Source organism: Choloepus didactylus, chromosome 15 (assembly GCF_015220235.1).
Source record: "Choloepus didactylus isolate mChoDid1 chromosome 15, mChoDid1.pri, whole genome shotgun sequence".
Taxonomy (NCBI): domain Eukaryota; kingdom Metazoa; phylum Chordata; class Mammalia; order Pilosa; family Megalonychidae; genus Choloepus; species Choloepus didactylus.
The window spans coordinates 50540030-50564441 of NC_051321.1; the positions used below are offsets into that span (position 1 = coordinate 50540030).

At 35.2% G+C, this 24412-nt stretch overlaps 1 protein-coding gene across 7 annotated transcripts in view; it reads right to left on the reverse strand.

Moving 5' to 3' along the window:
* Window positions 1-24412, reverse strand: part of PCDH15 (protocadherin related 15) — a 1822477-nt gene that overhangs the window by 278621 nt on the left and 1519444 nt on the right. For all 7 annotated transcript variants that reach the window (XM_037804906.1, XM_037804907.1, XM_037804908.1 and 4 more), the window contains 2 exons: window positions 23975-24068; window positions 12257-12385 (listed from right to left, as the gene is read on the reverse strand). In XM_037804906.1, coding sequence (XP_037660834.1) covers window positions 12257-12385; window positions 23975-24068 — 223 coding nt within the window. The remainder of the gene's footprint in view (window positions 1-12256; window positions 12386-23974; window positions 24069-24412) is intronic.

Genomic DNA, 24412 nt, shown 5'->3' on the forward strand with positions numbered 1-24412 from the left:
TTGGATCTCACAAATAAGTGATGTTGCATTAAAAGGTACAGCTAGATGAATGGAGCAGGGATTTGTGAGGCAAAAATAGTTGGTATTTCTTCCTAGACAAATAAATAATTTAAATGGAGTACATATTGTAAATGGTAAATGTAAAGCACCTTTCTAAATAAGCGACCAAATAAGTCATTAGCATGTCTGTTACAATTTTCCTCCATGTAATCTTCTTACACGTGGGAAAAGCCTTCGCTACTGTTGCTTTGTCTCACTAATGGGCAGACAGATGCCTTACTTGGTCCTGTATCAACTATAGATTTAAAACGTTCTTTGCATTAACATTGCCTTTTAAATCAACTCTATGAATAGTATTCTGGGTGCTGAAATTCTAAAAGTAGATAAATGACTAACTTCAAAACCTTTTCTATTTATAAAAGAAACCCATTTACTTGTGCTTATGCTTGTGAAGTAAGTCAAATATGTAGGTTTAGGTATTGACACATACTATAACTTTTCTTTTCCTGCAATGTTTATGAAACTTTAATGAAAAGCTTTATTTTTGATAATTTTAGTCCATTAAGTCTGGTTTAACTTAGTTTATTTAAAAGTGAAATGTTGCGCCTGATAGGATTCTAATACCAATATGGCACAGTCCCTACTTTTAAGAAATGTGGATAAATAGGTAACTCAAATATACTTTAGTAAGTACTATCAAAAAGTTGTGCATAGTAGAATATGAGCCCATGAGTAGGGAAAACTTAGGGCAAATAAATTTCAGTTTTCTGAAAGAGATGTTTCCTGACCAAAGATGAGTTATTCAAGAAAAGAATGAAGAAAGGGAAAATCAAGGCAGGGACATGAGTAGAGAGAAAGAGACATGTTGATTCAGAGAGCATATATTAGGAATTAAAAGCAGTAGTATTAATGCAGTTAGTATACTGCAGTTGGTATTCCTGGTGGTAAAGTTGTAAGAGTAGTAGCAGATGGTTGGAGTGTGCTTGTTTGCTGCACTGAAGAAAATGAACTATCTCCTATAGTTGAACTGTTTGTTAGAGATATCATTTCAGTAGTTACTATGAGAATATATTTGAGGTATCCAGACTAACTAATAAAGAGTTTGCACCAATAGTTCAAGTGAGAAATAATGAAAGCCTGACTACGTAAAATTATCAAGACTGGTGATTGGTTGGATGTAAGGCATAAGGGAGAAGGAGGAGACTGAGATGGCTCCCCAGCCTCTGCCTCAGAGGATGTGAGGCAGAATTCCGGAGAAGGAATCCTTTCAGGCGAAGGTGAAAATAACACTTCAGCCTTAAATATGCTGAATTTAAAGTGCCTGTGGCCCAAAGAAGCTCAAAGGCAGAAACTTAAAGGTGTACAACAGGTTAAAAATAAAGCTGTGGGAAACATCAACATCTAAATGCAATTAAGGCTGTGGGCATAGGAAGGGTTTCCCAAATGGAAAGTGTACAGGTGGAAAAGAAACATGGAAGACACTTCCAAAACTCAAAGTTTAAGGAGCAGTCCAATAAGGAGAAGACAGAAAGAATCAGGAATATATAAACATGAAAACCAGAAATAAAGAGGTGGTAGAGTCTCAAGAAGAAGAGGGAGCTCCATTTCAAATGAAACAGAGAAGTTATTAAGATAAATGTCACAATTAGTAATAAAGTGGTCATTGGTAACCATAGGGTTGGTGTAGGGAGCATATCATTCATTACATATTTGGAATTGTACAACTATGAAACATGTATACAAAATGTATGTATGCATACAACACGAATATACACATATACACACGTATTTATTATAATTGCTGATAGACAAAAGCTGCTGAAAGGGTAGACTCCAAATAAGTCCTTGTAAAAATACATCCATAAAATTTTTCAATCCATTATGAATTGATAATTGAATAGCTGAAATGTAGCTGTTCCAAAAATATTAACAATTAATAGATAAGTCTCCATCATAAATTCTTTAAGTATCAGCATTAAAGCAGATGTCACCATTTTTTTTAAATTGTGGCAGCTTTTTTCTTTCCCTGGCTGAGTAGAATAGTGTGGTTGCATTATACAGCTTGACTTGACAAGAGAACTCATAATATTTCCCACTTGTGGCCCACTAAAAAAAGAAGCATACTTGCAGGCACTGTTGAATGTTATGCTGAGCTACAAAATATAAATAAAACACCATAAAACTTCTCACTTTCACTTCAATTTTAGGACCCCACAAAGGGAGAAGGCAACCAAATTAATCAGAGACAAACCACTGATATTCAGATTCATTTTGTTTAATATTAAATTGTTTAGTTGAAGGAAACATCAATTTCTTTTTAAAATGACTACCCTTCTAAACACTGAAGTTTACTAACAATTTTAAAACTGCTTTAAGGGTTTTAAATTGAATTACTACCACTTCATCTCAGCTAAGATTTAGCATGCAGGTTTCACATTGGGAATATATTTGTGGTTCAGGATCAACAAATTCATCCTCTTTTGTTTTAGAACACCAAGAATATTTTGTTGACTCAGAGCTCTATTTTTGTTACCCAGTGCTCAAAGAGGTTGGTTTGGCATAAGAATTTCTACTAGGCATTAATTGAAAGTCAGCTGGGAAGCATCACTCTATATCGTGTACAATGCTGAGAGCCTTGTTTAAACTTAACAATATTTGTTTCCAAGTATGCTTTCTCTGATGCATCTGTGCATGCATTTATACCCAGGGTTATTCTGTAGAACAGAGATGAAGAATTTGATCCTCATCTGGAGAATTCGGGTTCCTAAAAAATTCCTCAACCAGATGCCATGATGGCTAGACACCTCACATGTGAGGTGAATGGTTTCCTGCCTCCACTTTCTTCCCTTCAGCCACCACACCCTCGAATATCCACATACAGATATGCTAAAGCCCCTACTGTCCCAAGTTTGCTGAAAAGACTACCTTATTCTTCTTTTTGCTAAACTCCATAAACAAGTACAAAGTTCTCTTTGTGACCCTGCATCTTAGACAGTGTTTAGTGAAAGAGTTAATTCCTTTGTTATCGCCTCACTCCCGAACCCACTCAAGATTGAGTCCATGGGACATTATCTGAGAACAGAAATGAAAATGACAGACATCATGCTTCCACATCTCTGAAGACCATGACGTTTATAATGGGACAAACTCATCTGAATAACTCTTTACACTTTAAGATGAATTATTTTCCAGTAGGCTCTTCGATTTCATGCATAAATAGGATTCTGAGATACCCACCCAAACAGTCTGTCAAATTTGATTGCACAGCAAAATTCCAACAATAGGCACAGCTTTACTCTAAACTACCTACCCTGTTTAACAAAGTAAATAAATAAACTGAATAAATGTTTATCAAAGTGTTTCCGTTTCGCACTTTTTTCTCATTTGCTGCATATGCCCCCCCCCCCCATGCCCTCATCTCACCCCCCAACATGCACAACTTCTCTGGTTATTTGCTTCAATTTTTCAAGTATTGGTAGTGATGATCCTAACATAAACAAAAAATCTTTAACTGATTTATATGAGGTGACATGCTATGTTTTGTAATAAACGGAATATAAGAAAGCTAACCTCTATTGGAAAACCATTTTTTTAAGATAGTATATTGGAAGACTTTTAATGAATTATATTTAATTTTCAGACTCTCAGTTCTACATAAAAGGAGCAAGGGCTCAGAGAGATAAAGGAACTTGTCCAAGTTCATATAGATATTCAAGCAAGGGTGTGAGGTAAATTCTGATTCCCAAGTGCCATCTAATTAAACTAATTAAATGTTATGTGACTAAGCAGCCCTATTTCATTCTTATACCTTATACTGTCAATTAATTACACATATACTGCATTCACTCTATGTGCAAGTACAAGCAGTGAGAGAACAAACACACACACGCACACACCGAGGAAATTCCCTCTGTTTAAAAATATGTTGGATTTATTTTCTCAAATTTAACCTTTACTTTTCTTCCCCTCTTCCTCCTTCTCTTTGACTAGCTTCCTCCCATTTCACCATCGTCGCTGACCCTTCTTCCCTGCCCCCCCGTCTTTTCATCTTCTACTCTATGACTACCTCCACTGTTGAGTATATACAAGACTGATGAAAACGAATTGTGTTTCTATTTTGTATTTATTTGACACACATTGGAATATAACTTAATGGGGATTCAGACAAATAAACTGAAGGATCAAAGAGCTGAGGAGGAACATGAATACTCAGGAAAAGATATTTTTACTTGCTTCAAGCATATCTTTGGTAATTATGGATAGGAAAAGGCCAGACAAATGTGCAATCTATAATTTAATTATAGTCATATTTATAATAATTATATCTATATTTTAATGCATTTTTAATTGTGAACTTTAACAAATATATATAACAGTGATAACTTTCAAACTATGATTTAACAAGTAGTTAGAGAACAAATTTCAAATTTCAAAGAATTATGTTTTTAAACAGTGATTCTCAAAAGTTAACATGAATCAAAATCAACTGTAGTGCTTGTTAACATGCAGATTTCTGGTCTCTGCCCCCAGGGTCTTGAATTCAGTAAGTGTTGGATTGAGTTCAGGAATTTGAATTTCTGAAAAGTTCACAGTTGATACTGATATTGAGGTTGCATGTCAAGGGACAACACTTAATGACTGCTTGGTTTACATATGAGCAAATCATAGGCAGTACGGTCACTGGATAATCTATAGACTAGTCGTTAAAACCACACATGAGAGACAGTCAAACATTCAGCATGAAAAGTACTTTGCACAGTTCCTGGCACTTAGTAATATTTTTTTTAAATGGTGGACACTATTATTAATTATTTATTATAACTGTCAGACTAGCCAAAATGCCTCTCTACATAGTCTTTTATAGATTTGTTTTAAGAAAAATAAACAAAAATACAAAAATCATGATTGCAAACATGAGCTCTATTTTGATAATCAAAAATATTTTTCATTTCCTTTGAACCTCTGAAATATTCTACAAGTATCCATATACACATATGCATGTGTAGTGCTATATGTATCTTTGTTATATCTATTTATTTGTGTATTTGCATATTTTTATGACTAAAGGCCAATCTTAAGATAATGCTCATAAAAAGAAAAATGTTGTTTACAAATTAACTAAGGTTTTGTTTGCAGTAATATTGGGAAAGAGAACAATTTATCAACTTCAATAAAATTTTATACTTTCTTAAGAACTGTTATTGCATGAAAATGTTATCTAAAGCTGGCATTAGGTTGGGAAATGGAAGTGTACAACTCAACTCAGAAAATTCATTAATGATAAGTTACTTGCATATAGTTCAAAACATTTTTTAAAATATTAGTTAACATAATACTATTGGTGATGTTGCTTTATAAAATACAAAATGCTACAATGTAGTCATAATAGCTAATAAAAATCAAATGTCAAATGCATATTACATGTATCCTTCCAATCACTACATGTGTTGAATTCTATTATTATCCCATTTTGTAGTAAAGAAGCCCAGGCCCAGAGAGTCTACATAACTCACCCAAAATCTCATTAGTCATTCTAGTAAGTCAGATGGAGTCAGTCTGACTCCAGAGCCCATGTTTTAAAGTGCTCATTATGCTCTACATATTGTTGAGAATCTGGGTTGGGAATCATGGAACCATAAGATCTAGTGAGAGCATGAAGAGTGACCAGTGAGTGGTGAACTCTTCACCATACAAAGGAGAGTAAGAGGTGAGGGTTGGTAGGTAACGTGAGAAGCCTGGGGCTTCTGTGTGGTGAGACCGGAAATCTGGTACAGCATAAAGAAATTCAGGAAAAGCAGGCTGAAGGAAGTGAGGATGGAGAGTTGGACACAGATCCAGGAGATTGTCTTATAGTGAAACTAAAGGCTGTGACCCTTTACAGAGGTCATGCAATGCTCTGCTGTTGTAGATTCCACAGAGTAGTAAAGCAAATGGTTGGTCCTGACGGCTCTAAATTCTGGGTTTTGAGATTTAATCAGAGAGGGAAAATCCTGATGGCACGATATCCTAGGGTCCTCTCCTGGGAATAAACATATCCATGGGGATCATCTGAGAATTCAACAGTAGCTGGCGTAAGACTTCGTATCTAAAACCCATTCTTAAGATTTATGAACTGCTGGAATGCTTGTGGTCCATTGGTAGGATGTATATACAGTGATACACAGATCCTCTGGATTATATTTCCTGTGAAACAGTATGAATGATACTAAATAAAACACTGGCAACTCAAGGTATCATTGAGACAATATTAAGTCTTTGTATCAGTTATGATTTCATTAGTCCTTCGTGGGCCTCACCATCTGAACTCAATATTGTTTTCAATCAACTTTTCAGAACTTCTATAAAAAATCTTCCATTATTTTCAGACTATTGACTTGTCCTCAAATTTCCTTCTTCAGTTCTTCTTGTATCACATCTCTTTGTTTAATATCTTTCCTCCCACCCCCAACCTAGAATCTCACTATTATGTCAGACTACTGGACAGATGCTACTTTTCCCATGAACCCTCACTTGGCCACTTCAGACCACTGTGGTTTTACTCATTCCTCTGAGTAAATAATCTGTACCTTTCATGTGACACTTGACATAGAGTATTAATTTATCGTTTGCTAGGTTTTATTTTGCATACATCTTTTCTTCCCAACTATATCCCAAGTGCTTTGAGAATATAGATAAGATTTTAAATGTGGCATATTACCCCCTGTGTTTAGTGAGTTCTGCATTAAGTAATTGCTGGTTAGTAGTTTATTTGTTTATGCTGGATAATTTTTTTTGCTCTGCATAATATATAATACTACTTCAGAAGCATTCCTTATTTAATGGAAGTCATGGTCCAGCATAAAGAGATCCTGGAAAAGCAGGCCAAAGAAAGTGAGGATGGAGAGCTACAATACCTTAAAAAGTAAATAAAAAGTTCCTTCAGCATTTGTATTAGTCAGGGTTTTTAAAATTTTTGTTGTTTTTTTAAATAGGAATTGGCTCACTTAACTGTGAGATGGGCAAGTCCAAATTCTGTGGAGCAGGCTGCAAGCTGGGAACTCTGATGAAGGTTTTCCATGAATTCCCCAGGAGAAGATGGCTGGCTGAAGTAGAGACAGAAATTCTCCTTTCTCACTGCTGAAATTGCCATTTCTATGTTTAAAGCATTCAACTGAATGGATGTTGGCATTCTCAACAGTTGACTGAAGAGGTAATCAACCATAGATGCAATCAACTTACTGATGATTTAACTACACAAAATATCCTCACAGAAACAGTCAGAACAGTGCTTGCTTGACCAAACAACTAGACACCATCACCTGGATAATTGGACACATGAACTTAACCATCAGAGCATTAGAATCCAAATATTGGATTATTTTTATTAAACTGTTGTTCTAGTTTGCTAGTGCTGCAGAATGCAAAACACCAGAGATGGATTGGCTTTTAAAAAAGGGGGTTTATTTGGCTACACAGTTACAGTCTTAAGGCCATAAAGTGTCCAAGGTAACACATCAGTAATCGGGTACCTTCACTGGAGGATGGCCAATAGCGTCCGGAAAACCTCTGTTAGCTGGGAAGGCACATGGCTGGCATCTGCTCCAAAGTTCTGGTTTCAAAATGACTTTCTCCCAGGATGTTCCTCTCTTGCAAGCTTGCTCCTCTTCAAAATGTCACTTACAGCTGCACTGAGTTCCTTCTCTTTGAGTCAGCTCATTTATATGGCTCCACTGATCAAGGCCCACCCTGAATGGGTGGGGCCATGCCTCCATGGGAATATCTCCTCAGAGTCATCACCCACAGCTGGGTGGGGCACATTCCAAGCAAATCTAATCAGCACCAAAATGTCTGCCCCACAAGACTACATCAAAGATAATGGCGTTTGGGGGACACAATACATTCAAACTGGCACATTCCACCCCCTGGACCCCAAAACGACATTATCTTTCCAAATACAAAATACATTCGTTCCATCACAATATCACAAAAACTTAAATCATTTCAGTAACAAAAGTTAAGTACAAGATCCTATCAAAATCAATTACAGGCGTGGTGGGTCCTAAGGCATAATTCTCCTTTAGCTTTAGATCTGTGGACTTAGAACAAGTTATATGTTTCCAATATACAAAGGAGGGACATTGATAGGATAAACATTCCCATTGCCATAAGGAGAAACAGTAAGGAAAACAGGGTTAACGAGACCAAAACAGTTCCTAAAACCCGCAGGACAAATTCCATTAGATTTCAAAGTCTGAGAGTCATTTACAGAACAATGTTGCATCCTTGTGGCTTGAGAAAGCAGGAGTCTAACCCTTCCTAAGGGCCTTTGTGGCAGCCCTTTCCTCTCCAAACACTTGGGTGAGTGCTCAACATATCCACACATTGGGGAGACCACCTTCTCGGCCCCACCCTCCTCAAACATCGGGGTAGCTCCCGGATTCCCTTCCATCTCCAGGGCACATGCTCAACCCCTTCAGAACAGTGTGGTGGCAGCCAGGCTCTCCCCAATTCCCCGGGAATGTGCTCCACCCTTTTTGGAGCTTGGGGTGGCAAGACATTTCCTGAGCATCGAGGCAGAAGGCCCGCCCTCGACCTCCAGGGCAAACTCACCCTTTCCATGCATGTGGGCCACTCTGCTCTCCCAGCCCAAGACCTCTTGACTCCAGACCTCAACCTCCATGGCTCTGTCTTTGAAGAAATTTTTCCTTCAGTATGTTCCTTGTCTGTCTTCTCCAGTCCAGACTGGCAATGGCTCTGTCTGTAAAGATCTCGCAAAAATTCTGTTGGCTTTACATGAAGCATTCAGGGGTCAAAGCCATCAGACAATAGGACTTTCCACAAATCCTTTCTGGATAATTCCATCTCCAATCTTGGCTTCTACTGAAATGGCGGCTGGGTTCCATGTTTGGTTACATCCTCACATTGGGCTGTAGCTTCTGGGATTCCACCCCCTGGAAGCTCATAATTTTCCAAGCCATCAGCTTCTGGTTTCTTTGAACCCAAGAGTTCAGTTCTAAGTTTATCTCTCTCTGCTCGCATTTTACTATAAGCTGCAAGAAGAAGCCAGGGTACATCCTCCACATGTAGCCTGGAGATCTCTTCAGCTAAGTATTCCAGGTTGTCACTTTCAATTTCTTCCTTCCATCTGACACCAGGACTCAATTTTGCCAAATTCTCTGCCACTTTAAAACAAGTATCGCTTTTCTTCCAGTTCACAACAACACAGTCATCATTTCTGTTCAAGGTCTTGTCAGAAGTAACTTTAGAGTCCATATTTCCACAAATAGTCTCTTCAAAGCAGTTTAGGCCTTTTTTACCAAACTCCTCCAGAATATTCCCCTTATCCATTTAAAAAGCCATTCCAACATGTTTGGTATTTGCAGACTCAGCAGCAAGAGCATCCCACTTCTCTGGTACCAAAATCTGTTCTAGTTTGCTAGTGCTGCAGAATGCAAAACACCAGAGATGGATAGGCTTTTATAAAAAGGGGGTTTATTTGGTTACACAGTTACAGTCTTAAGGCCATAAAGTGTCCAAGGTAACACATCAGTAATCGGGTACCTTCACTGGAGGATGGCCAATGGCATCCGGAAAACCTCTGTTACCTGGGAAGGCATGTGGCTGGCATCTGCTCCAAAGTTCTGGTTTCAAAATGACTTTCTCCCAGGATGTTCCTCTCTAGCAAGCTTGCTCCTCTTCAAAATGTCACTTACAGCTGCACTGAGTTCCTTCTCTTTGAGTCAGCTCATTTATATGGTTCCACTGATCAAGGCCCACCCTGAATGGGTGGGGCCATGCCTCCATGGGAATATCTCCTCAGAGTCATCACCCACAGCTGGGTGGGGCACATTCCAAGCAAATCTAATCAGCACCAAAATGTCTGCCCCATAAGACTACATCAAAGATAATGACGTTTGGGGGACACAATACATTCAAACTGGCACAACTGTCATTAGAACATAATACAAAGCCAGTAACAAAATCAGTACAATAATTAGTCATATGTATCTTGGTTTTAAGTGTGTCTTAATAGCTCTTAATGACAATTAAAATTAAATTTTACAAGTGAAGCATGAGTCATTTAGATAAATTAATGTATTATATAATTATTATTATGTAGCAACAGGAGACCATTATGATGTAACAAAATTTCATTCTGTGAACGTTAAAACTTCTCTGGACCTGTGAAGAATCAGTTGGATGCAGCCTGGATTCCTCTTTCTTTATACTTTTTAAATCATTTTAGTTTTATGAAAACATTTTATTGCCTAAAGATCAGGAGAATTACTGCTTTATCAAACTATCAGCACTAAGGCGCATATTTCAATTTTTAATGCTAAAACAAATTAGAGAGACCGTTTCTCATCAAATTTAAGAATTAGGAGACAAGAAAGAAGCTTCATGCAATAATTCCACCAAAGACAAAGACTCACTAGGAAAACTGGCAAGAAATAAGCTAAGAAAAATGAAAAAAAGCTAATCATTATGTTGATGTCTACTTATATGTTATTAATTGTGTGTTCCACATGGGCTCTAACTCTCCAATGCTAGACATACTAATGCAAATGCAAAAGATAACTCTGAATTATTTCAATTCCTGTTTGTTTTATCTAAATATTTTATGGGGATGATTAAATGCATTTTTCAGTTTTGATTAACATGGCATCTTAGAGTGATAATTGTAATGTAATGAACTGAGATGGAATAATGGTAGAAGGGAATCATGCTTTATGTGATCTCTCCAGGATCTGAGAGAGATAGGGTTTACGATAATTATATTATACATTTGGTTACTTGTTGCAAATACTGCAGCCAGAGGGAAGATTGGACTGAAAACCAGGGCTTGTGTTTGATTGTAAGAGTGACAGAATTGTACAAAAGGTTTGCTTCAAAGCACTAGCAAGCTTCTGTGAAGTTGGAATGGTAAATAGCTTCACTAATCATCTTGATTTACTTGAACTCCCATTTTACCTAGGAAACTACAAAGAAGAAACAGAAGGCAACTGAGGCAGGCGACATGTCAAAGATCCCTTGTGGTGCTTATAGAAACCTCTGCCCCTGCTAGAAAAGAGGGACTGTAATAAAATAAGTCAAACTGATGCCAGCAAGTCTGCTAATCTTCACCAGATAGCCACAAACCTTGCATAAACTATTCCCTCTTGAGTGGGTTGCTACTTAACAGACTATGACCTAAAGACACCCTGCTCCAGATAACTCACATCCCACTCCAAACAACTCACACCCCCCTTGCACTTCACTTAGTTCACGCTTCCCTTGCAACTTTTATCTCCCTCACCCCTCTGCATCTCCCCACATCCTCCCTTTAAAAAGTGCCTCCCTGTACCCAGCCCTTTTGAGCAACAATTTCTTTTTGGTACTGCTCCAACATGCATGCTACTTTAGCTCAATAAACTTCAGCGTCAGTTTATTGTTTTCAGCATGACACCTCCTATGCAAGTCAGGACCTTAACAGGACCCTAACACGAAGGAAACCTGGACTGGGACACCTGGGTGGCTGACTCCTTGCTAGAGGAGGATTCCCTCCTTGCATGGAGACCACATATAAGTGACCCCCAAATTTACATGACTTACAAAATTTTGCCTTGTGGCTTCGAGACCATTAAGTATGTTCAAGTCCCTGCATGGCCCAACTGGGGAAATATTGTCTCTGCTTTAATTATGAAAGGATTATTTGTCAAAAGAAATGCAGAAACTAGTGATATGTCCAAGCATGTCTAGAAATGAATCTTGAGTCAGCTGGACAAAGAAAGTGTGTGTGAAATATAAGGAATGTAGGTGATTATAAAGATACATTTTCACAATCAAATGCATTCACAACTGAATATATTTATTATGAGATAGGAATTTCCATATCCTATATACCTAATTATGTACTTCTCTAAAAATACATTCCAGAAAATGAAAATATATATTAAATAAGAATTATCCCAAATTGCTCAATTTTTAAATTGCAAAAAGATCATACAATATAAATTAACGATTTTAATAAGTTAAATTGAAATATATAAGATATGTTTTATAGAATAATATCTGGAAGGGTATCCAGCACAGTGATCAAGAGTGAATGCAAATTATTACCATCTTGCCTTACATGCAAGTGATTTTACTGATTGTTTTCCAACAGTTCTGAAACTCCCTCATTTATCAGATTTCATTAATTGTATTAGCTGAATCTCTTATCAAAGTGAAAATGTAAGAAACTTATGTACATTAAAAAAATACTTTGACAATATATATATAAAAATATTCCACTTACTTTTACTTGACCCACAAAGGCATTGGCTTCTTCCTCCACTACAGACAGATTTCTAGGCAGATAGGGATCAAACACTGGAGCATTGTCGTTGACATCTGTCACTACCACATTTACTGTAGCAGTTGAGGTCTGAAAGAAAAAAGGACTAAACATGAGAGGAGCTAACATTTTTATTTTGAAGTCAGCTGCATGGTCATCCTAGCATTTGTCTATCTGAAAAGTGTCTCATTATTCCTCTTCCTTAGATTTAAAAAAAAGAAAAAGGAGAACAAGAACAAGAGGCTTGCGATATTAAAACACCTCAAAAACAGATGGAAGTACCAAATGACGATATAAAAGGGCAAACATCTTCTTGAAAATGTCAAGTATTTCCTGGGAGCTTACTTTCAGAAAGTGATTTTACTTTCATCTTGTTCACATTTTATGGGTGGCAAGCTTTTGTTTATATACACACATACCCCTCTTTCCCTGAAATACACTGTTTTTGTAGCATTTACTAGTTATAAATTTTTCACCATTTAAAAATAAAACTAGCACCTTTTAAAATAACATGGTACATTAAATGAACATTTTAGGGTAAACTAATACTATCATAAAATGCTCAGTTAGTAATTTCTTAGGTTCATATCTAAATCAAGAGTTTGAAGGACTATACACTAGCTATTAAATGATCACCTTATGTGCCCATAAAGTGCACAATCCAGGAACCTCTTCACATATGTCTTAAGCTGGAAACTGCTCTTTCTAATCAAACTCTGAGTAGAGTACATGGCCTCCACTGAGATATTAGTAGTGTGAGGCAGATCACAGAAGGCTGAGAGCAAAGTCAGAGAAAGAACAAACCCTAAGCTGGAAAATAAAAATCCATTATGCTTCCTTAAAATATTTAATAACATGTGTTGAAGATTGAATGATATCCCCACAAAAGGCATGTTCAGGTCCCAATCTCTTGTTCTGTGGGTATGAGCCATTTGCAAATAGGACTTGTGAAGATTCCATTCATTAGGTTATGTCGAACTTTGAATGACGGTGGGCCTTAATCCAACATGGCTGAAGTTCTTATAAGCAAAGGAAAGTGGACACAGAAGAAGTCATGGGAAGCAGCCAAAAGCTGGAAGGCAATGGAACCCAGAAGAGAAAGGAGCAGATGCCATCACACACATTTCCATGTATTGGAAAATCCAAGGAACCTCAAATATTGCCGGCCAACCAGAAGATACCAACCCCAGGAGTAAGCAACCATTCTAGTCTCTGAAACTATGAGTCAATAAATTCCTTTTGCCAAGTCAACTCATTATATGGTATTTGTTTTAGCAACTAGGAAACAATAACAACATGTAAATTTAAAAAATGGGAGGAAAGAGCAAGATGAAACTGTTGAGAGAGAAATATCCAAATGTTGTTTTAAAAATACAAACACAGCTTCTACTAATTGATAAGTGTGGTGGGATGAGAAGCTGAAAAGCTGAACACAAAGAAGTGGCCAAGAGCAAGTAAATCCAAGAGTTTAAAGCAGTCATCAAACATAGGATTTCCTAAGTACCAAGGAGGAGAGGGACTATCAGGCTTTCAATTAGAACCACTAAAATCCTATTATCCATAAACACAGACTAAAATCCAACCAGAAAACTCTGATTGGATTAGGATGATCTGTCCCTATTTTTAACAGAATTAAGAGTAAATCCTCTTTTGAGTAATATAACTTTATCCCAAGCCTCTATAATTTTTCATACACAAAAGTCATTAAAAAACTACCAGGCATACCAGAGACTTCTAGAGTATAGGTAATGGCTTATTTCTTTACCTGTGTACTGATTACATCATTGTGTTTATCTTACGTAAAGTTATACGGCTACTCCTATGATCCATACATAATAATAAAATTTTACTTAAAGAAGTGTGCAAAGATGGTCAGAGCAGTGTTACATAGCCAAATCCTGAAAACAACCTGTGTTTGTTTGAATCCATTATGTCCCCCACAAAAGCCATGTTCTTTAAATGCAATCTTTTGGGGGCTGACTTATTAGTCTTTTAATTAGGGTGGAACCTTTTGACTGAATTATTTCCATGGAGATGTTACCCTGTCCATTCTGGGTTAGTCTTAATTAGATCACTGGAGTCCTTTAAAGAGAGCTCACACAGGGAGCAAAGAAGACAAAATACCCCAAGAGCAGCTGAGAGACACATTTTGGCGAGAAGCTGAGATATGTAATTCAGAGTTTTCCCCCAGGAGAAGCTAAAAGCTGACACAAACCCAGACTCTTGAAGATGCAAACAGAAAGACGTTTGGAGACACTAAAGTAAGAGATGAAGCCCAGAGTTTGCCCTGGAGAAGCTAAGAGAGGACCCCCAGATGCTTAGAGAGAATCCCCCTGGGAGAACAAGCAAGTATGCACAGAAGCTGAGAGAGAGAGAAGCAAAAAGAGACAGAAACCCAGAGACATTTTGGAGCGAGCCATTTTGAAACCAGAACCAGGGAGCAAAGGACCAGGAGATGCCAGCCACGTGCCTTCCCAGCTGCCAGAGGTGTTCTGGATGCCCTCGTCCTTTCTTCAGTGAAAGTATCTTGTTGAAGCCTTAGTTTGGACACTTTTATGGACTTAGAACTGTAAATTTCTAACCTTTATAAAAGCCAATCCTTTTCTGGTATTTTGCATAATAGCAACTTTAGCAAATCAGAACACAACCCAAATGTCCATCAATAGTAGAAATGGATAGATTGTGATTTTTATTGCATACAATGGAATAATATATATTATAAGAATGAACAGACTAGTGGTGCAGGTAAAATCACAAGGATGACTTTCATAAATATAAGGTTGACTGAAGGAAATCAGACATAAAAGTACATACTACGTGGTCCATTTATATAAAGTTCAAAAACAGGCACAATCTATTCATGAGGAGAAAGTCAGGTCACTTTGCCAGAAGACGTAGAGTAAAGATTGAGGCGATCATAAGGCTGGGTTAATGGAGAACTAACTAGTTTCTGTTTCTTGCTCTAGGTAGTGGGTATATAGGTAGGCACACTAAATGAAAATCCTCTGAACTGTGTAACTATAGTTTTTACACTCTTCTGTGTGTATGTTAAGTTTCCATGAAAACATTTAATTTAAAACATGTATGCACACAAACATACCCATGTATATGTGTACATGAATTTGTATAACCAGTTCAAATGTTATCTGGTTAGATGGAATATAGATAGTTTTATTTTCTACTTGTATGTTTTATATATTTTCTAAATTTCCCTCGAAAAGGCTACACTGCTTTTATTACTACATAAAAAGTTTAACAAATGTTATTTCTTTAAAAGTTTTATTAGAGTTGAAACCCATAAAGATGCGTTTTTATAGTTGCAGTAATTACCAGTTTGTCTGAGGGTGAACAAGACATCAAAATGGACTGCCTAGAGCAAAAAACCCAAGAATAGCCACACTAAAGTTTTTTGGCTTTACTTCAAATTGTCTGACCCCTTTTCTATCAATATTGCTGTCAACCTACTATACTGTTTTTCTCATTAGCCTTTAAAATTTCCATTCTTGACACTGTGGAGTGGGATATGGTCAGACCATTCTGGTTCCTCAGTCAAATACTATTCCTGTAACCTGGAACATGAAACAAGCTGGATCACTAAGTAAACTAAGAAGATACAAAACAAGTATGCTGTTTTTGTATCAATAGGGGCTGATATTTATGGATCATGTAGACATGTTTCTCAATGTTTTAGTGAATTTTACATGACATAAACAGTAGCCATGTCTCTAGTGGAAATCTATAGTCATAAACATTCATAGATTAATTTCTGTTGAAATAGTTTAGAATTGTTAGCCATATAATATGATCACATAAATTTTTCAGATTGGTTCAGAAGGATGGCACCAATGTGCTTCAATATGGATCTATGCTCTACAGAATGTCTGTTTCTTACCAAAGACAGACTTTCAGTCGTTTATGTTGAAGCACTACAAAATCAACACAGATTATCAGGAATTAAATTAAAATGGTAGGGAAAACAACAACTTATGCCAACTAATGTATTTTCATACCAATTAATTTTAAAAATCTATTTATTTCATTTCAAGAAATGATTTCTCTAAATATTTGGGACATAGATGAAAAGCTAGATTACTATCTTTCAAAACAGCCAGCTATAAAGGCACAGTGGATAAAAGACTGCATGGTTTCCTTAAATCTTATGTTTGTAATGAATTTAATTCAACCTGTGTTTCCAACCAGGGTCCTTAAATCAAATTAAAAGTTTCTAAAACTTGAGTTCTCATGTTACTTTTTAAATTTCTTGTAACTATAAACCAGCAATCTAGGCTATTTCAGACGAATACCTGAATAATTCAAATCTCATTGGTCACAGCATTTGGAAGATGACTGACTGTCTAGAAGCATAAGATATTAGAATCAACTCAGCTCCAAATGGCACAAAGCATACCCACTTACATCAGACTTGAGGTTTTCAGTCACATATGGATTGACCTGAGATTTTCTTTTGCCTAACTTACAGTTTGTGTGCATAACACATGAAAAAGAATATAATCTGATCTTCTTAATGGAGGAAGTTATTCTATTAACTTTCAAAATGCTTCCTATGGTGGTTCTCAAATTTTTGTACGGATAAGAAACTCCCTTATAGCTTGTTAATAATGTTGATCATTGGGCTCCATTCTGAGACATGCTGATTCAATAGGTCTAATGGGTAGTACAAAAATCTTCATTTTAATTGATTACTTAAGTGATTCTGACACAAGTAGTTCACAGACCACTCTTTGAGGAATATATATGCTGGAAAGTTATGAGAATCATCTGTTGGAATAAGATTTGTGGGCAATTAAGCAATTTAGAAGGTAACAAATCTTATCTCATTATATATTCATTATGGAAAACTAATACATTAGAAATATGTTTTCTAAAATTATGTCACACTGAAAAAAAATACCATTATCATCATCAACTTCTCGTGTGAATTTAAATAAAACAGAGTTGAAGTTACTTCACTGTGGTTCTAGAGATATAAAGCAAGGGAATATATTTTTACACCAAGGCAATATAATTCACTACATTAGCAAAAATTCCCACAGTGGGGAAATGGTGATAGAGTGGGTAGATTTAATCAGCTTTTTCTTACTCTATCATGTAAGCAATTAATGCTTTATACTGATACTGCATATTCTAAAATAATATTACTATTTCTATCAATCAATTGATCAATTATCAATCTAATGATCTACTTATCTACCCATTTATTAAAGCCTTACTTTCTGAGAGACTTCACTATTCATAAGTGCATTATATTTTTTAGAACACAATTCAAAAATCAATAGTTTAGGGAATACAAGTTATTGATTATATTCTCAAAATCACATCAACCAAACTGAGAAGTTTTGACATGAGTAAAGAAAATTACATCTATTCAGAAAGACTTCCTTTTCTTGTGTAATTTCTTTAGGAAGAAAATTAGGATCATTATCTCTAATAAATTATTATCCCTAAGTGTTTTTCTATTTTGAAAATTTACAGCTGCCAGCAGAAGCCCAATTTCAAATCTAAAGGCAAATTTCTGTATTTTGTAATTTGGTAATTTCTTTTACATTGCACACAACAAGGGAGAAAGAGATTTTAAATGAAAGATAACCAAGAACCATTCTGTCTTTTTATTAGTGATCACGCACTCAGTAAACAGTTTTACTATGCAAATGATATTTTACAAAATTTCTATTCATAATCATAAACTGGTGTTTTTTGCATTTACAATATTTAATTCTATCAACTATATAAATAACTGAATATTGTTTGGAAAATTGACAAAAGTAAGGACTGAAAAAAATCTTAATCTGAAAATCAAAAATGTCAATCTGAAAAAATATGATTAAGAACTACTGATAGTCTGATGTAGTTCTCTGCATGGTACCAAAAAACTTCTGTAATAAGATAGCCAACAGCTGTAACAGCTTAATAACACAGCTAATTAAAGAAATATTTTTTATCTCTGTCTTTCATAGGCTTTTTCGACATGCTTACAAAAGTATATATATTTGTTCAACTATATCAATAAATTATTTCACAGCTACTGTTTATTATGAAAAATTAATGTTGACTATAATATTTTATCAGTTAACAGAAATTATTCAAGGGTAAACTTACTAGGCTTTAGTTACAGGTTCATTATATTTTAAAAATCTACAAAGCACAAACATAATGTGCCAATAGGTGCACGGCATTGCTTTCTTCTTGATAAAGCAGAATTTTTAAATGAAGTGATTCTTGACATATTTCATACTCAAATGCAAAACTTTAAATATTAATCCCATTATTAATTGAATAAATGTATTATAAAATAAAAACACATATATAAATACCAATATATATGATTGGTGTTTATGTAATTTTATAAATATTTAGTATAAAAGATGTAAATAGTATTTTTTCTGCTTGTTGCATTTTTATTAATCCATGAACATGTATTATATTAATGAAATATTTTTGAAATCACATTTTAATTGTGGCTGCATAATATTCCATCATACGAGTATATGAAACTTTATTTATACTTTTCCCTGTTCTTTCCAATTAACTATTTTGTATTTCTTCTTAATAGAAGGAACCCTCTAAACACCAGCTTCGTACATCTATAACAATACCCATGATTATTTTCTCAGAACACATTTTAAAAGGAGAATAGATGAGTTTAAGGGAATTGGTCCTCTTGATTATATATGCAAAAGTTGTATCAACTTAAAATTCTACTAGCTGGAAATACTTGCATTTTAGGGTTAAATATCATAATTGATTACTTTTGTAGGCATGATTTATTTTAATCATAATTTGTCATATATTTAATTTAAGCAGAGATGAAACTTTGCAACATAAATCCCACCCTCTAATATGCAAGTAGGCATTTATATTGTATCAGGTAAATTGAATATATATTTAAATATATTGCTATCATTCATAGAACTGTATGGGAAAAAATCAATATTAGCTACATTAATTTAAAACATACAATTTAAGAATTAAAAAAGTGTACACTACAATAAATCAATCATACATTTAAAAAAAATCAAGAATTATGCATATATACTTTTAGTATCTAAATCTACAGTTTTGCTGCTCTACAACCATCTGTATTCTGTTCTAAAATCTTATTAAAACAAATTATATTGAAATTCAAAGTTATATGAATTTCACACATTTCCTTTTGCACAACTGTTTCCAAGGTTTTGATTAAATTGTTAAATGCTCAACTTCTAGATTCTAATTGTTTTTTTATACTATAATGTTTAAAACAATGTTGAGGAATAATATCAGTTCAAGGCCAAAACAAAGATGTGGAACTTTCTGACCATTTGAATTTGTAAAACATGTTCACTCTGAAAACCGTAATTAATTCAAGCCTGTAATTCAAGCACGTTTTACAAAAAGAGAAAAACCTTGATGAAATCAAGTTACCCATTGTGTCTATTAAGGAAAATATATCTATAAACACATGGAATCTGGTCAGAAATTCAAGCTATGGAACAACATTAATTTAGTATAGGAGTGATTGGGAAATGACAACTGGCAAATTTATTTTTAAGAAACAAAGTGGAAAAAAAAATTCCTGTTCACTATTTGCATATTTATATCTTTTTTTTTGTCCACAAGCCCCATTTCCTAGTTAACTTTCAGTTGGGTATGAATAGTTATGGACAATAAGATGTAAGACTAAGTGGGGTTTCTGAAAAAGCTTTTGGTTTCCTGTTAGAAAAAAGGAGGTGGGGGTGGGGAACGATTCTTTTGGCATTTTGTACCCTTTGCTCACCCTCTTCTTTCCTAGAATGGAGAGCTGATGCTTGGAGTTGCAGAAGCCATCTTGAGATCATCAGGTAACAAGGATGAGGATGAAAGTAAACACACTAAAATAGCAGTGCAGAAAATAGAGAGCAGGCATCCCTAATGGCATGGTTGAGCCACTCCACCATCCCTTTATAGCCCACCTCTACATTTCTTTTTATTTGAGAATAAACCCTGACTTGTCTAAGTGACTCATGGTTGGGCTTCCTGTAACTTATAACCACATTTATAAATGCTTATGCTGTCATCAATTGTTAATCAAATTATAAACATAAATATGAAATAAAGTTTGCCCAGATTTTCAACAAAATGCCTTTTTAGCTCAGATTGGTTGGGCTGAAGTAGAGAACATTGCATAGTGGCTTTTAAAAAGATCCTCCAAAAAAAAAAAAAATATATATATATATATATATATATGTATGCATATATTACGGAAGCTCTCCTACATGCTACTACTGTATAGTAAATTAGGTAAAATGTAACTGTGTAAAGTTATAAAAAGTTGGCTGGTCTTTGTTCTCAGTTCCTGGGGAGGTAAGCCACTACATTTTTGTTATTTCCCACGATAATCCTATTTTTGTTATTCATGGTAGGACCAGGTGTATGCTAACAAGATTACAGGTAGGGTTCAGCCATACCTGCAGTCTTAGGGTGGGGGCTTCCCATGCCAGAAAGATCAATCATGTGATTAGGGGACTGGGGCTTTGAGCCAAATCATACCGGCCTCCTGCCTGGACCTCTGGGAGGGGAGAGTGACTGGGGACACTGGAAGTTACAATGAGCTTGATAATGATATTGCTGTGCTGGGAGGGTGAGGAGTTCTGAGTCCATGTGGAGAGGACCAGAAAGCTTGCATTTGAGATCTTCCCAGACCTCGCCCTATATTCCTGATCTTTTGCTTCTTCTTGCCTGTATCTTTTCACAATAATCAAATCTTACGGTTGGCATTTTTAGTGAATTCTTTGAGTCATTCTAGCAAATTATTAAACCCAAGAGGATGGGGTGGGAACCCCTGCATTTGTAGTCAGTTGGTTAGAAGTGTAGGGTTTTGGGGCGCCCCCAGCTCACACCTGGTGCCTGAAGGGCAGTCTTGAGAGGATTACCTTTACCTTTTAGAGTCTGGCCTAACTGCTAGTAGAGTTAGAATTCAATTGGATTGTTACTGCAGTATTTGCAACTGGTGCCTGAAGCTATTGTGGAAGTGATAGAAATGTTTTGTTTTTCTTTAACTTTATTTGAAATGCTTTCAAGAAGCTCTTAATAACCCTTATAAACTGATTTAAAAACTAGCCTATGACACATAAAAATTTAAAAGTATATTTCAGTTAAAAGGTGAAGAAAAAGGTTAGCCTATTGAATTAAAAAATGGTAGCTTTCTTAAGAAATTTGACCACCTCAAAAATTTCCGAGTAATTTCAAGCTATACAAATGTAAACAATTTTAAACTCTATAAAATATACTTCTATCTGTACTCATGATTGCTGAAGAAATCTAAATACTTATACCAGTAATTACATAAGATATTTAACTTATATAGATTAACTATTATTGACAAGGTGGATTTAGAAGAAGGGAAACAAAAAATGGAAGTCAAATCAAATTTCCTCAATATTCCCTACAAATAAACTACCAATGACAAATAAAATGTGAGCTCTCCCCACCATTTCGGGGGTGGAGGGAAAGGCGGTTTCTCATGATGAAAGTTTCAAATCATATTTTGGCAATTTGTTTCAGATATGCTATCAATCATTTTGATTAAGAATTCATCCACATGGGGTCAGTGCTCATTTAAATATCTTTATTGAAAGCAATAATTATTAAGGTTAAATGATTAATTTTACTATAATTCTACAAAGGACATCAGTTTTAATATTTGGATAAGAAAAGAGCTATCAAAACATGAGAATATTATTTTTACGCAATCCATGTCTTCTTCAGGAATCCACTATATATGCCTATACACAAGACTATCCTTAAAGGAACATAAATGATGAAATCTAAGTATTTCTTTCTCTATTGATATTCGCAATACAAACTTTTCAAAATAAAACAAAATTTGCTTAAAAGAATAAGAATTTTAAAGCTAAATGAGACCTTTTCAATCTTAAGAATGAGGAAAACTGGACCTACAAATAATAAGGGACCTGGCCAAAAACAATTGAAACTCACAAACACATAACTGAAATACACTCTAGAAAAAAACTAAACCACTAATTTTATCCTAGAATTTATTTTCAGTTTTTAACATGGGCAAAATCATAATTAGTAGATGTGGATTATGCCATACATCTAAATATACTATTTCCTTTCCATATGTTCCCTTGTCTAAGAAATTTTATTTTTAAAATGCCTGAGCTAATGTTACTGCCATCGCTTTTCTTATTTATAACATGACACATCTTAAAGCTATGTATTATGCCTTCCCTTTCTCCCTTGACCTGAATGCTCCTTCTTACTTTCATTTTACTCTATGCATACCCCTTATTTTATGCTAAATAATTCCTCCTTCTCCTTGGAATTCTTCTCTTCAGTTATGGTCTAGCTAGGTTACCCATTAAATCTTCATCTTAAGTCAAGTTCTTCAATTATTTCCTTCTTGAGATGCCCAATGAACTCCCTCTATATATCTAACACAGGCACACTGTATTAAGCAAGGGCATTACATATATAAAAAAGAATCTTAGGTTTTATTTTTCTTCACTCTTTTATTACCTAAATGCCTTCTATTGGCCCCACTGCTTCCTAAAAGTGTTCTGCAAAAAAAAAAAAAAAAAAAAAAAAAAAAATCCACAGGTAACTATTTAACGCCTGAAAAATGTCAAAGAGCTTATTATGGGCAGGTTGTGATTACAAAATCATCCCTACCTATTTTTCACATTTTGAATTAAGATGATAAAACTGTCCAGGTATCAATTTGATATGTTTTTATCAGGGTGAAATTAAGTATGAGGAGAGCATTATTATTTGGCTTCCAGCCAATATACCTTTTAGATCAAATGAATCATTTAAAGTAAACTGGAGATATGTTGCTCTTTGAATTGGATGAGGCTTAGTTACACTCCTATATAGGGCATGGAATTACTGCTCAGTTGGCCCAAAAGCACTTGATCAAAGAATAAAACTGACTTGTTAGAGAGAAATGGTGAAAATATGGTCTAATGATATTACCAACAATTGAAAAGATACAATGCTTAAAAATCAGAGTGGAGGTGGTTGTATGTAGTGCAGTTTGAAGAAAACAGACAAATGATTTTAAAACACTTCACAATGACCAAAAAAACTGATTTATTTTTAAAGCTGATTTTTTTAGGTCAGAAGGAAAGAGAACTTATCTACAATTACGGGCCTATTTAAGCCTCTTAGATCATCATGGATTAGTCAGGATTCTCAGGATTCTGCTTACACACATCTATTAAATCAATCAAGTAGATTTCCTAAGTGCTTCAAGGTATACAGTCACACATTCCCCCTAAAAAGTGACAGGTAAAAGGAAACAGGTTCCAACACAGTAAAACTACCAAAACACATTCCAGAGTGATGTGCTAATGATAGACACAGTGGAACACTTGTTACAATAAGGTAAATTTCATTTTCTCCATAAATTGTGTAAAAATGAGAAGCATAAGTATCTATTCTCTAAGGTCGAATGCTATAACACTGTAGCAGATTTGGAGTAAAAGTCCATTTATTAAATGAACCACTAGGAGAAAGAAGAGCAGTTCTCCAAGTAAATATAAGAAGTTGCTCCAGGTGAAAAGAGATTAATTTATGAATACATGACTATAATAAATTATTTTAGAGTGCAAGAATACAAGACTTTCTTAGTTTCTTTAATACTATTTTTATAAACCCTTGCTCAGGGAGCATACTCACCCCATCTGGCCTGCCATCTGAAGCCGTGACAATCAAAATGTAGCGATCCGTGCTTTCCCTGTCCAGTGCTTTTCCTAAGGTTAGAATTCCAGTACTAGTGACAGAGAAAACAAACAAGCAAATAAGATACAAAAAGATATGTGACAAGGCGAGTCTTCCTACTGCAGTGAACTACTTTTATAGGTTTTTCTCCCTCAGCAAATATAACAAGTATTTAAGATGTATGATTCTAGGATTCATGTTGAAAACCGAAAAAGACTTTGAAGGCTCTTGAGTTCTTAGTAAAAATGAAAACTTGAAAAACTGAATGTGATAAGGTTTATGCTCTACCACGGGGTGGGGAGTTATGCTTAATTCCAGGAAGAAAGATATCTATCTTGCTTGTGATTATTTCAAAGGTAAAAGACTCCATTATTCTTTATAGTCTAACAAGTCTTT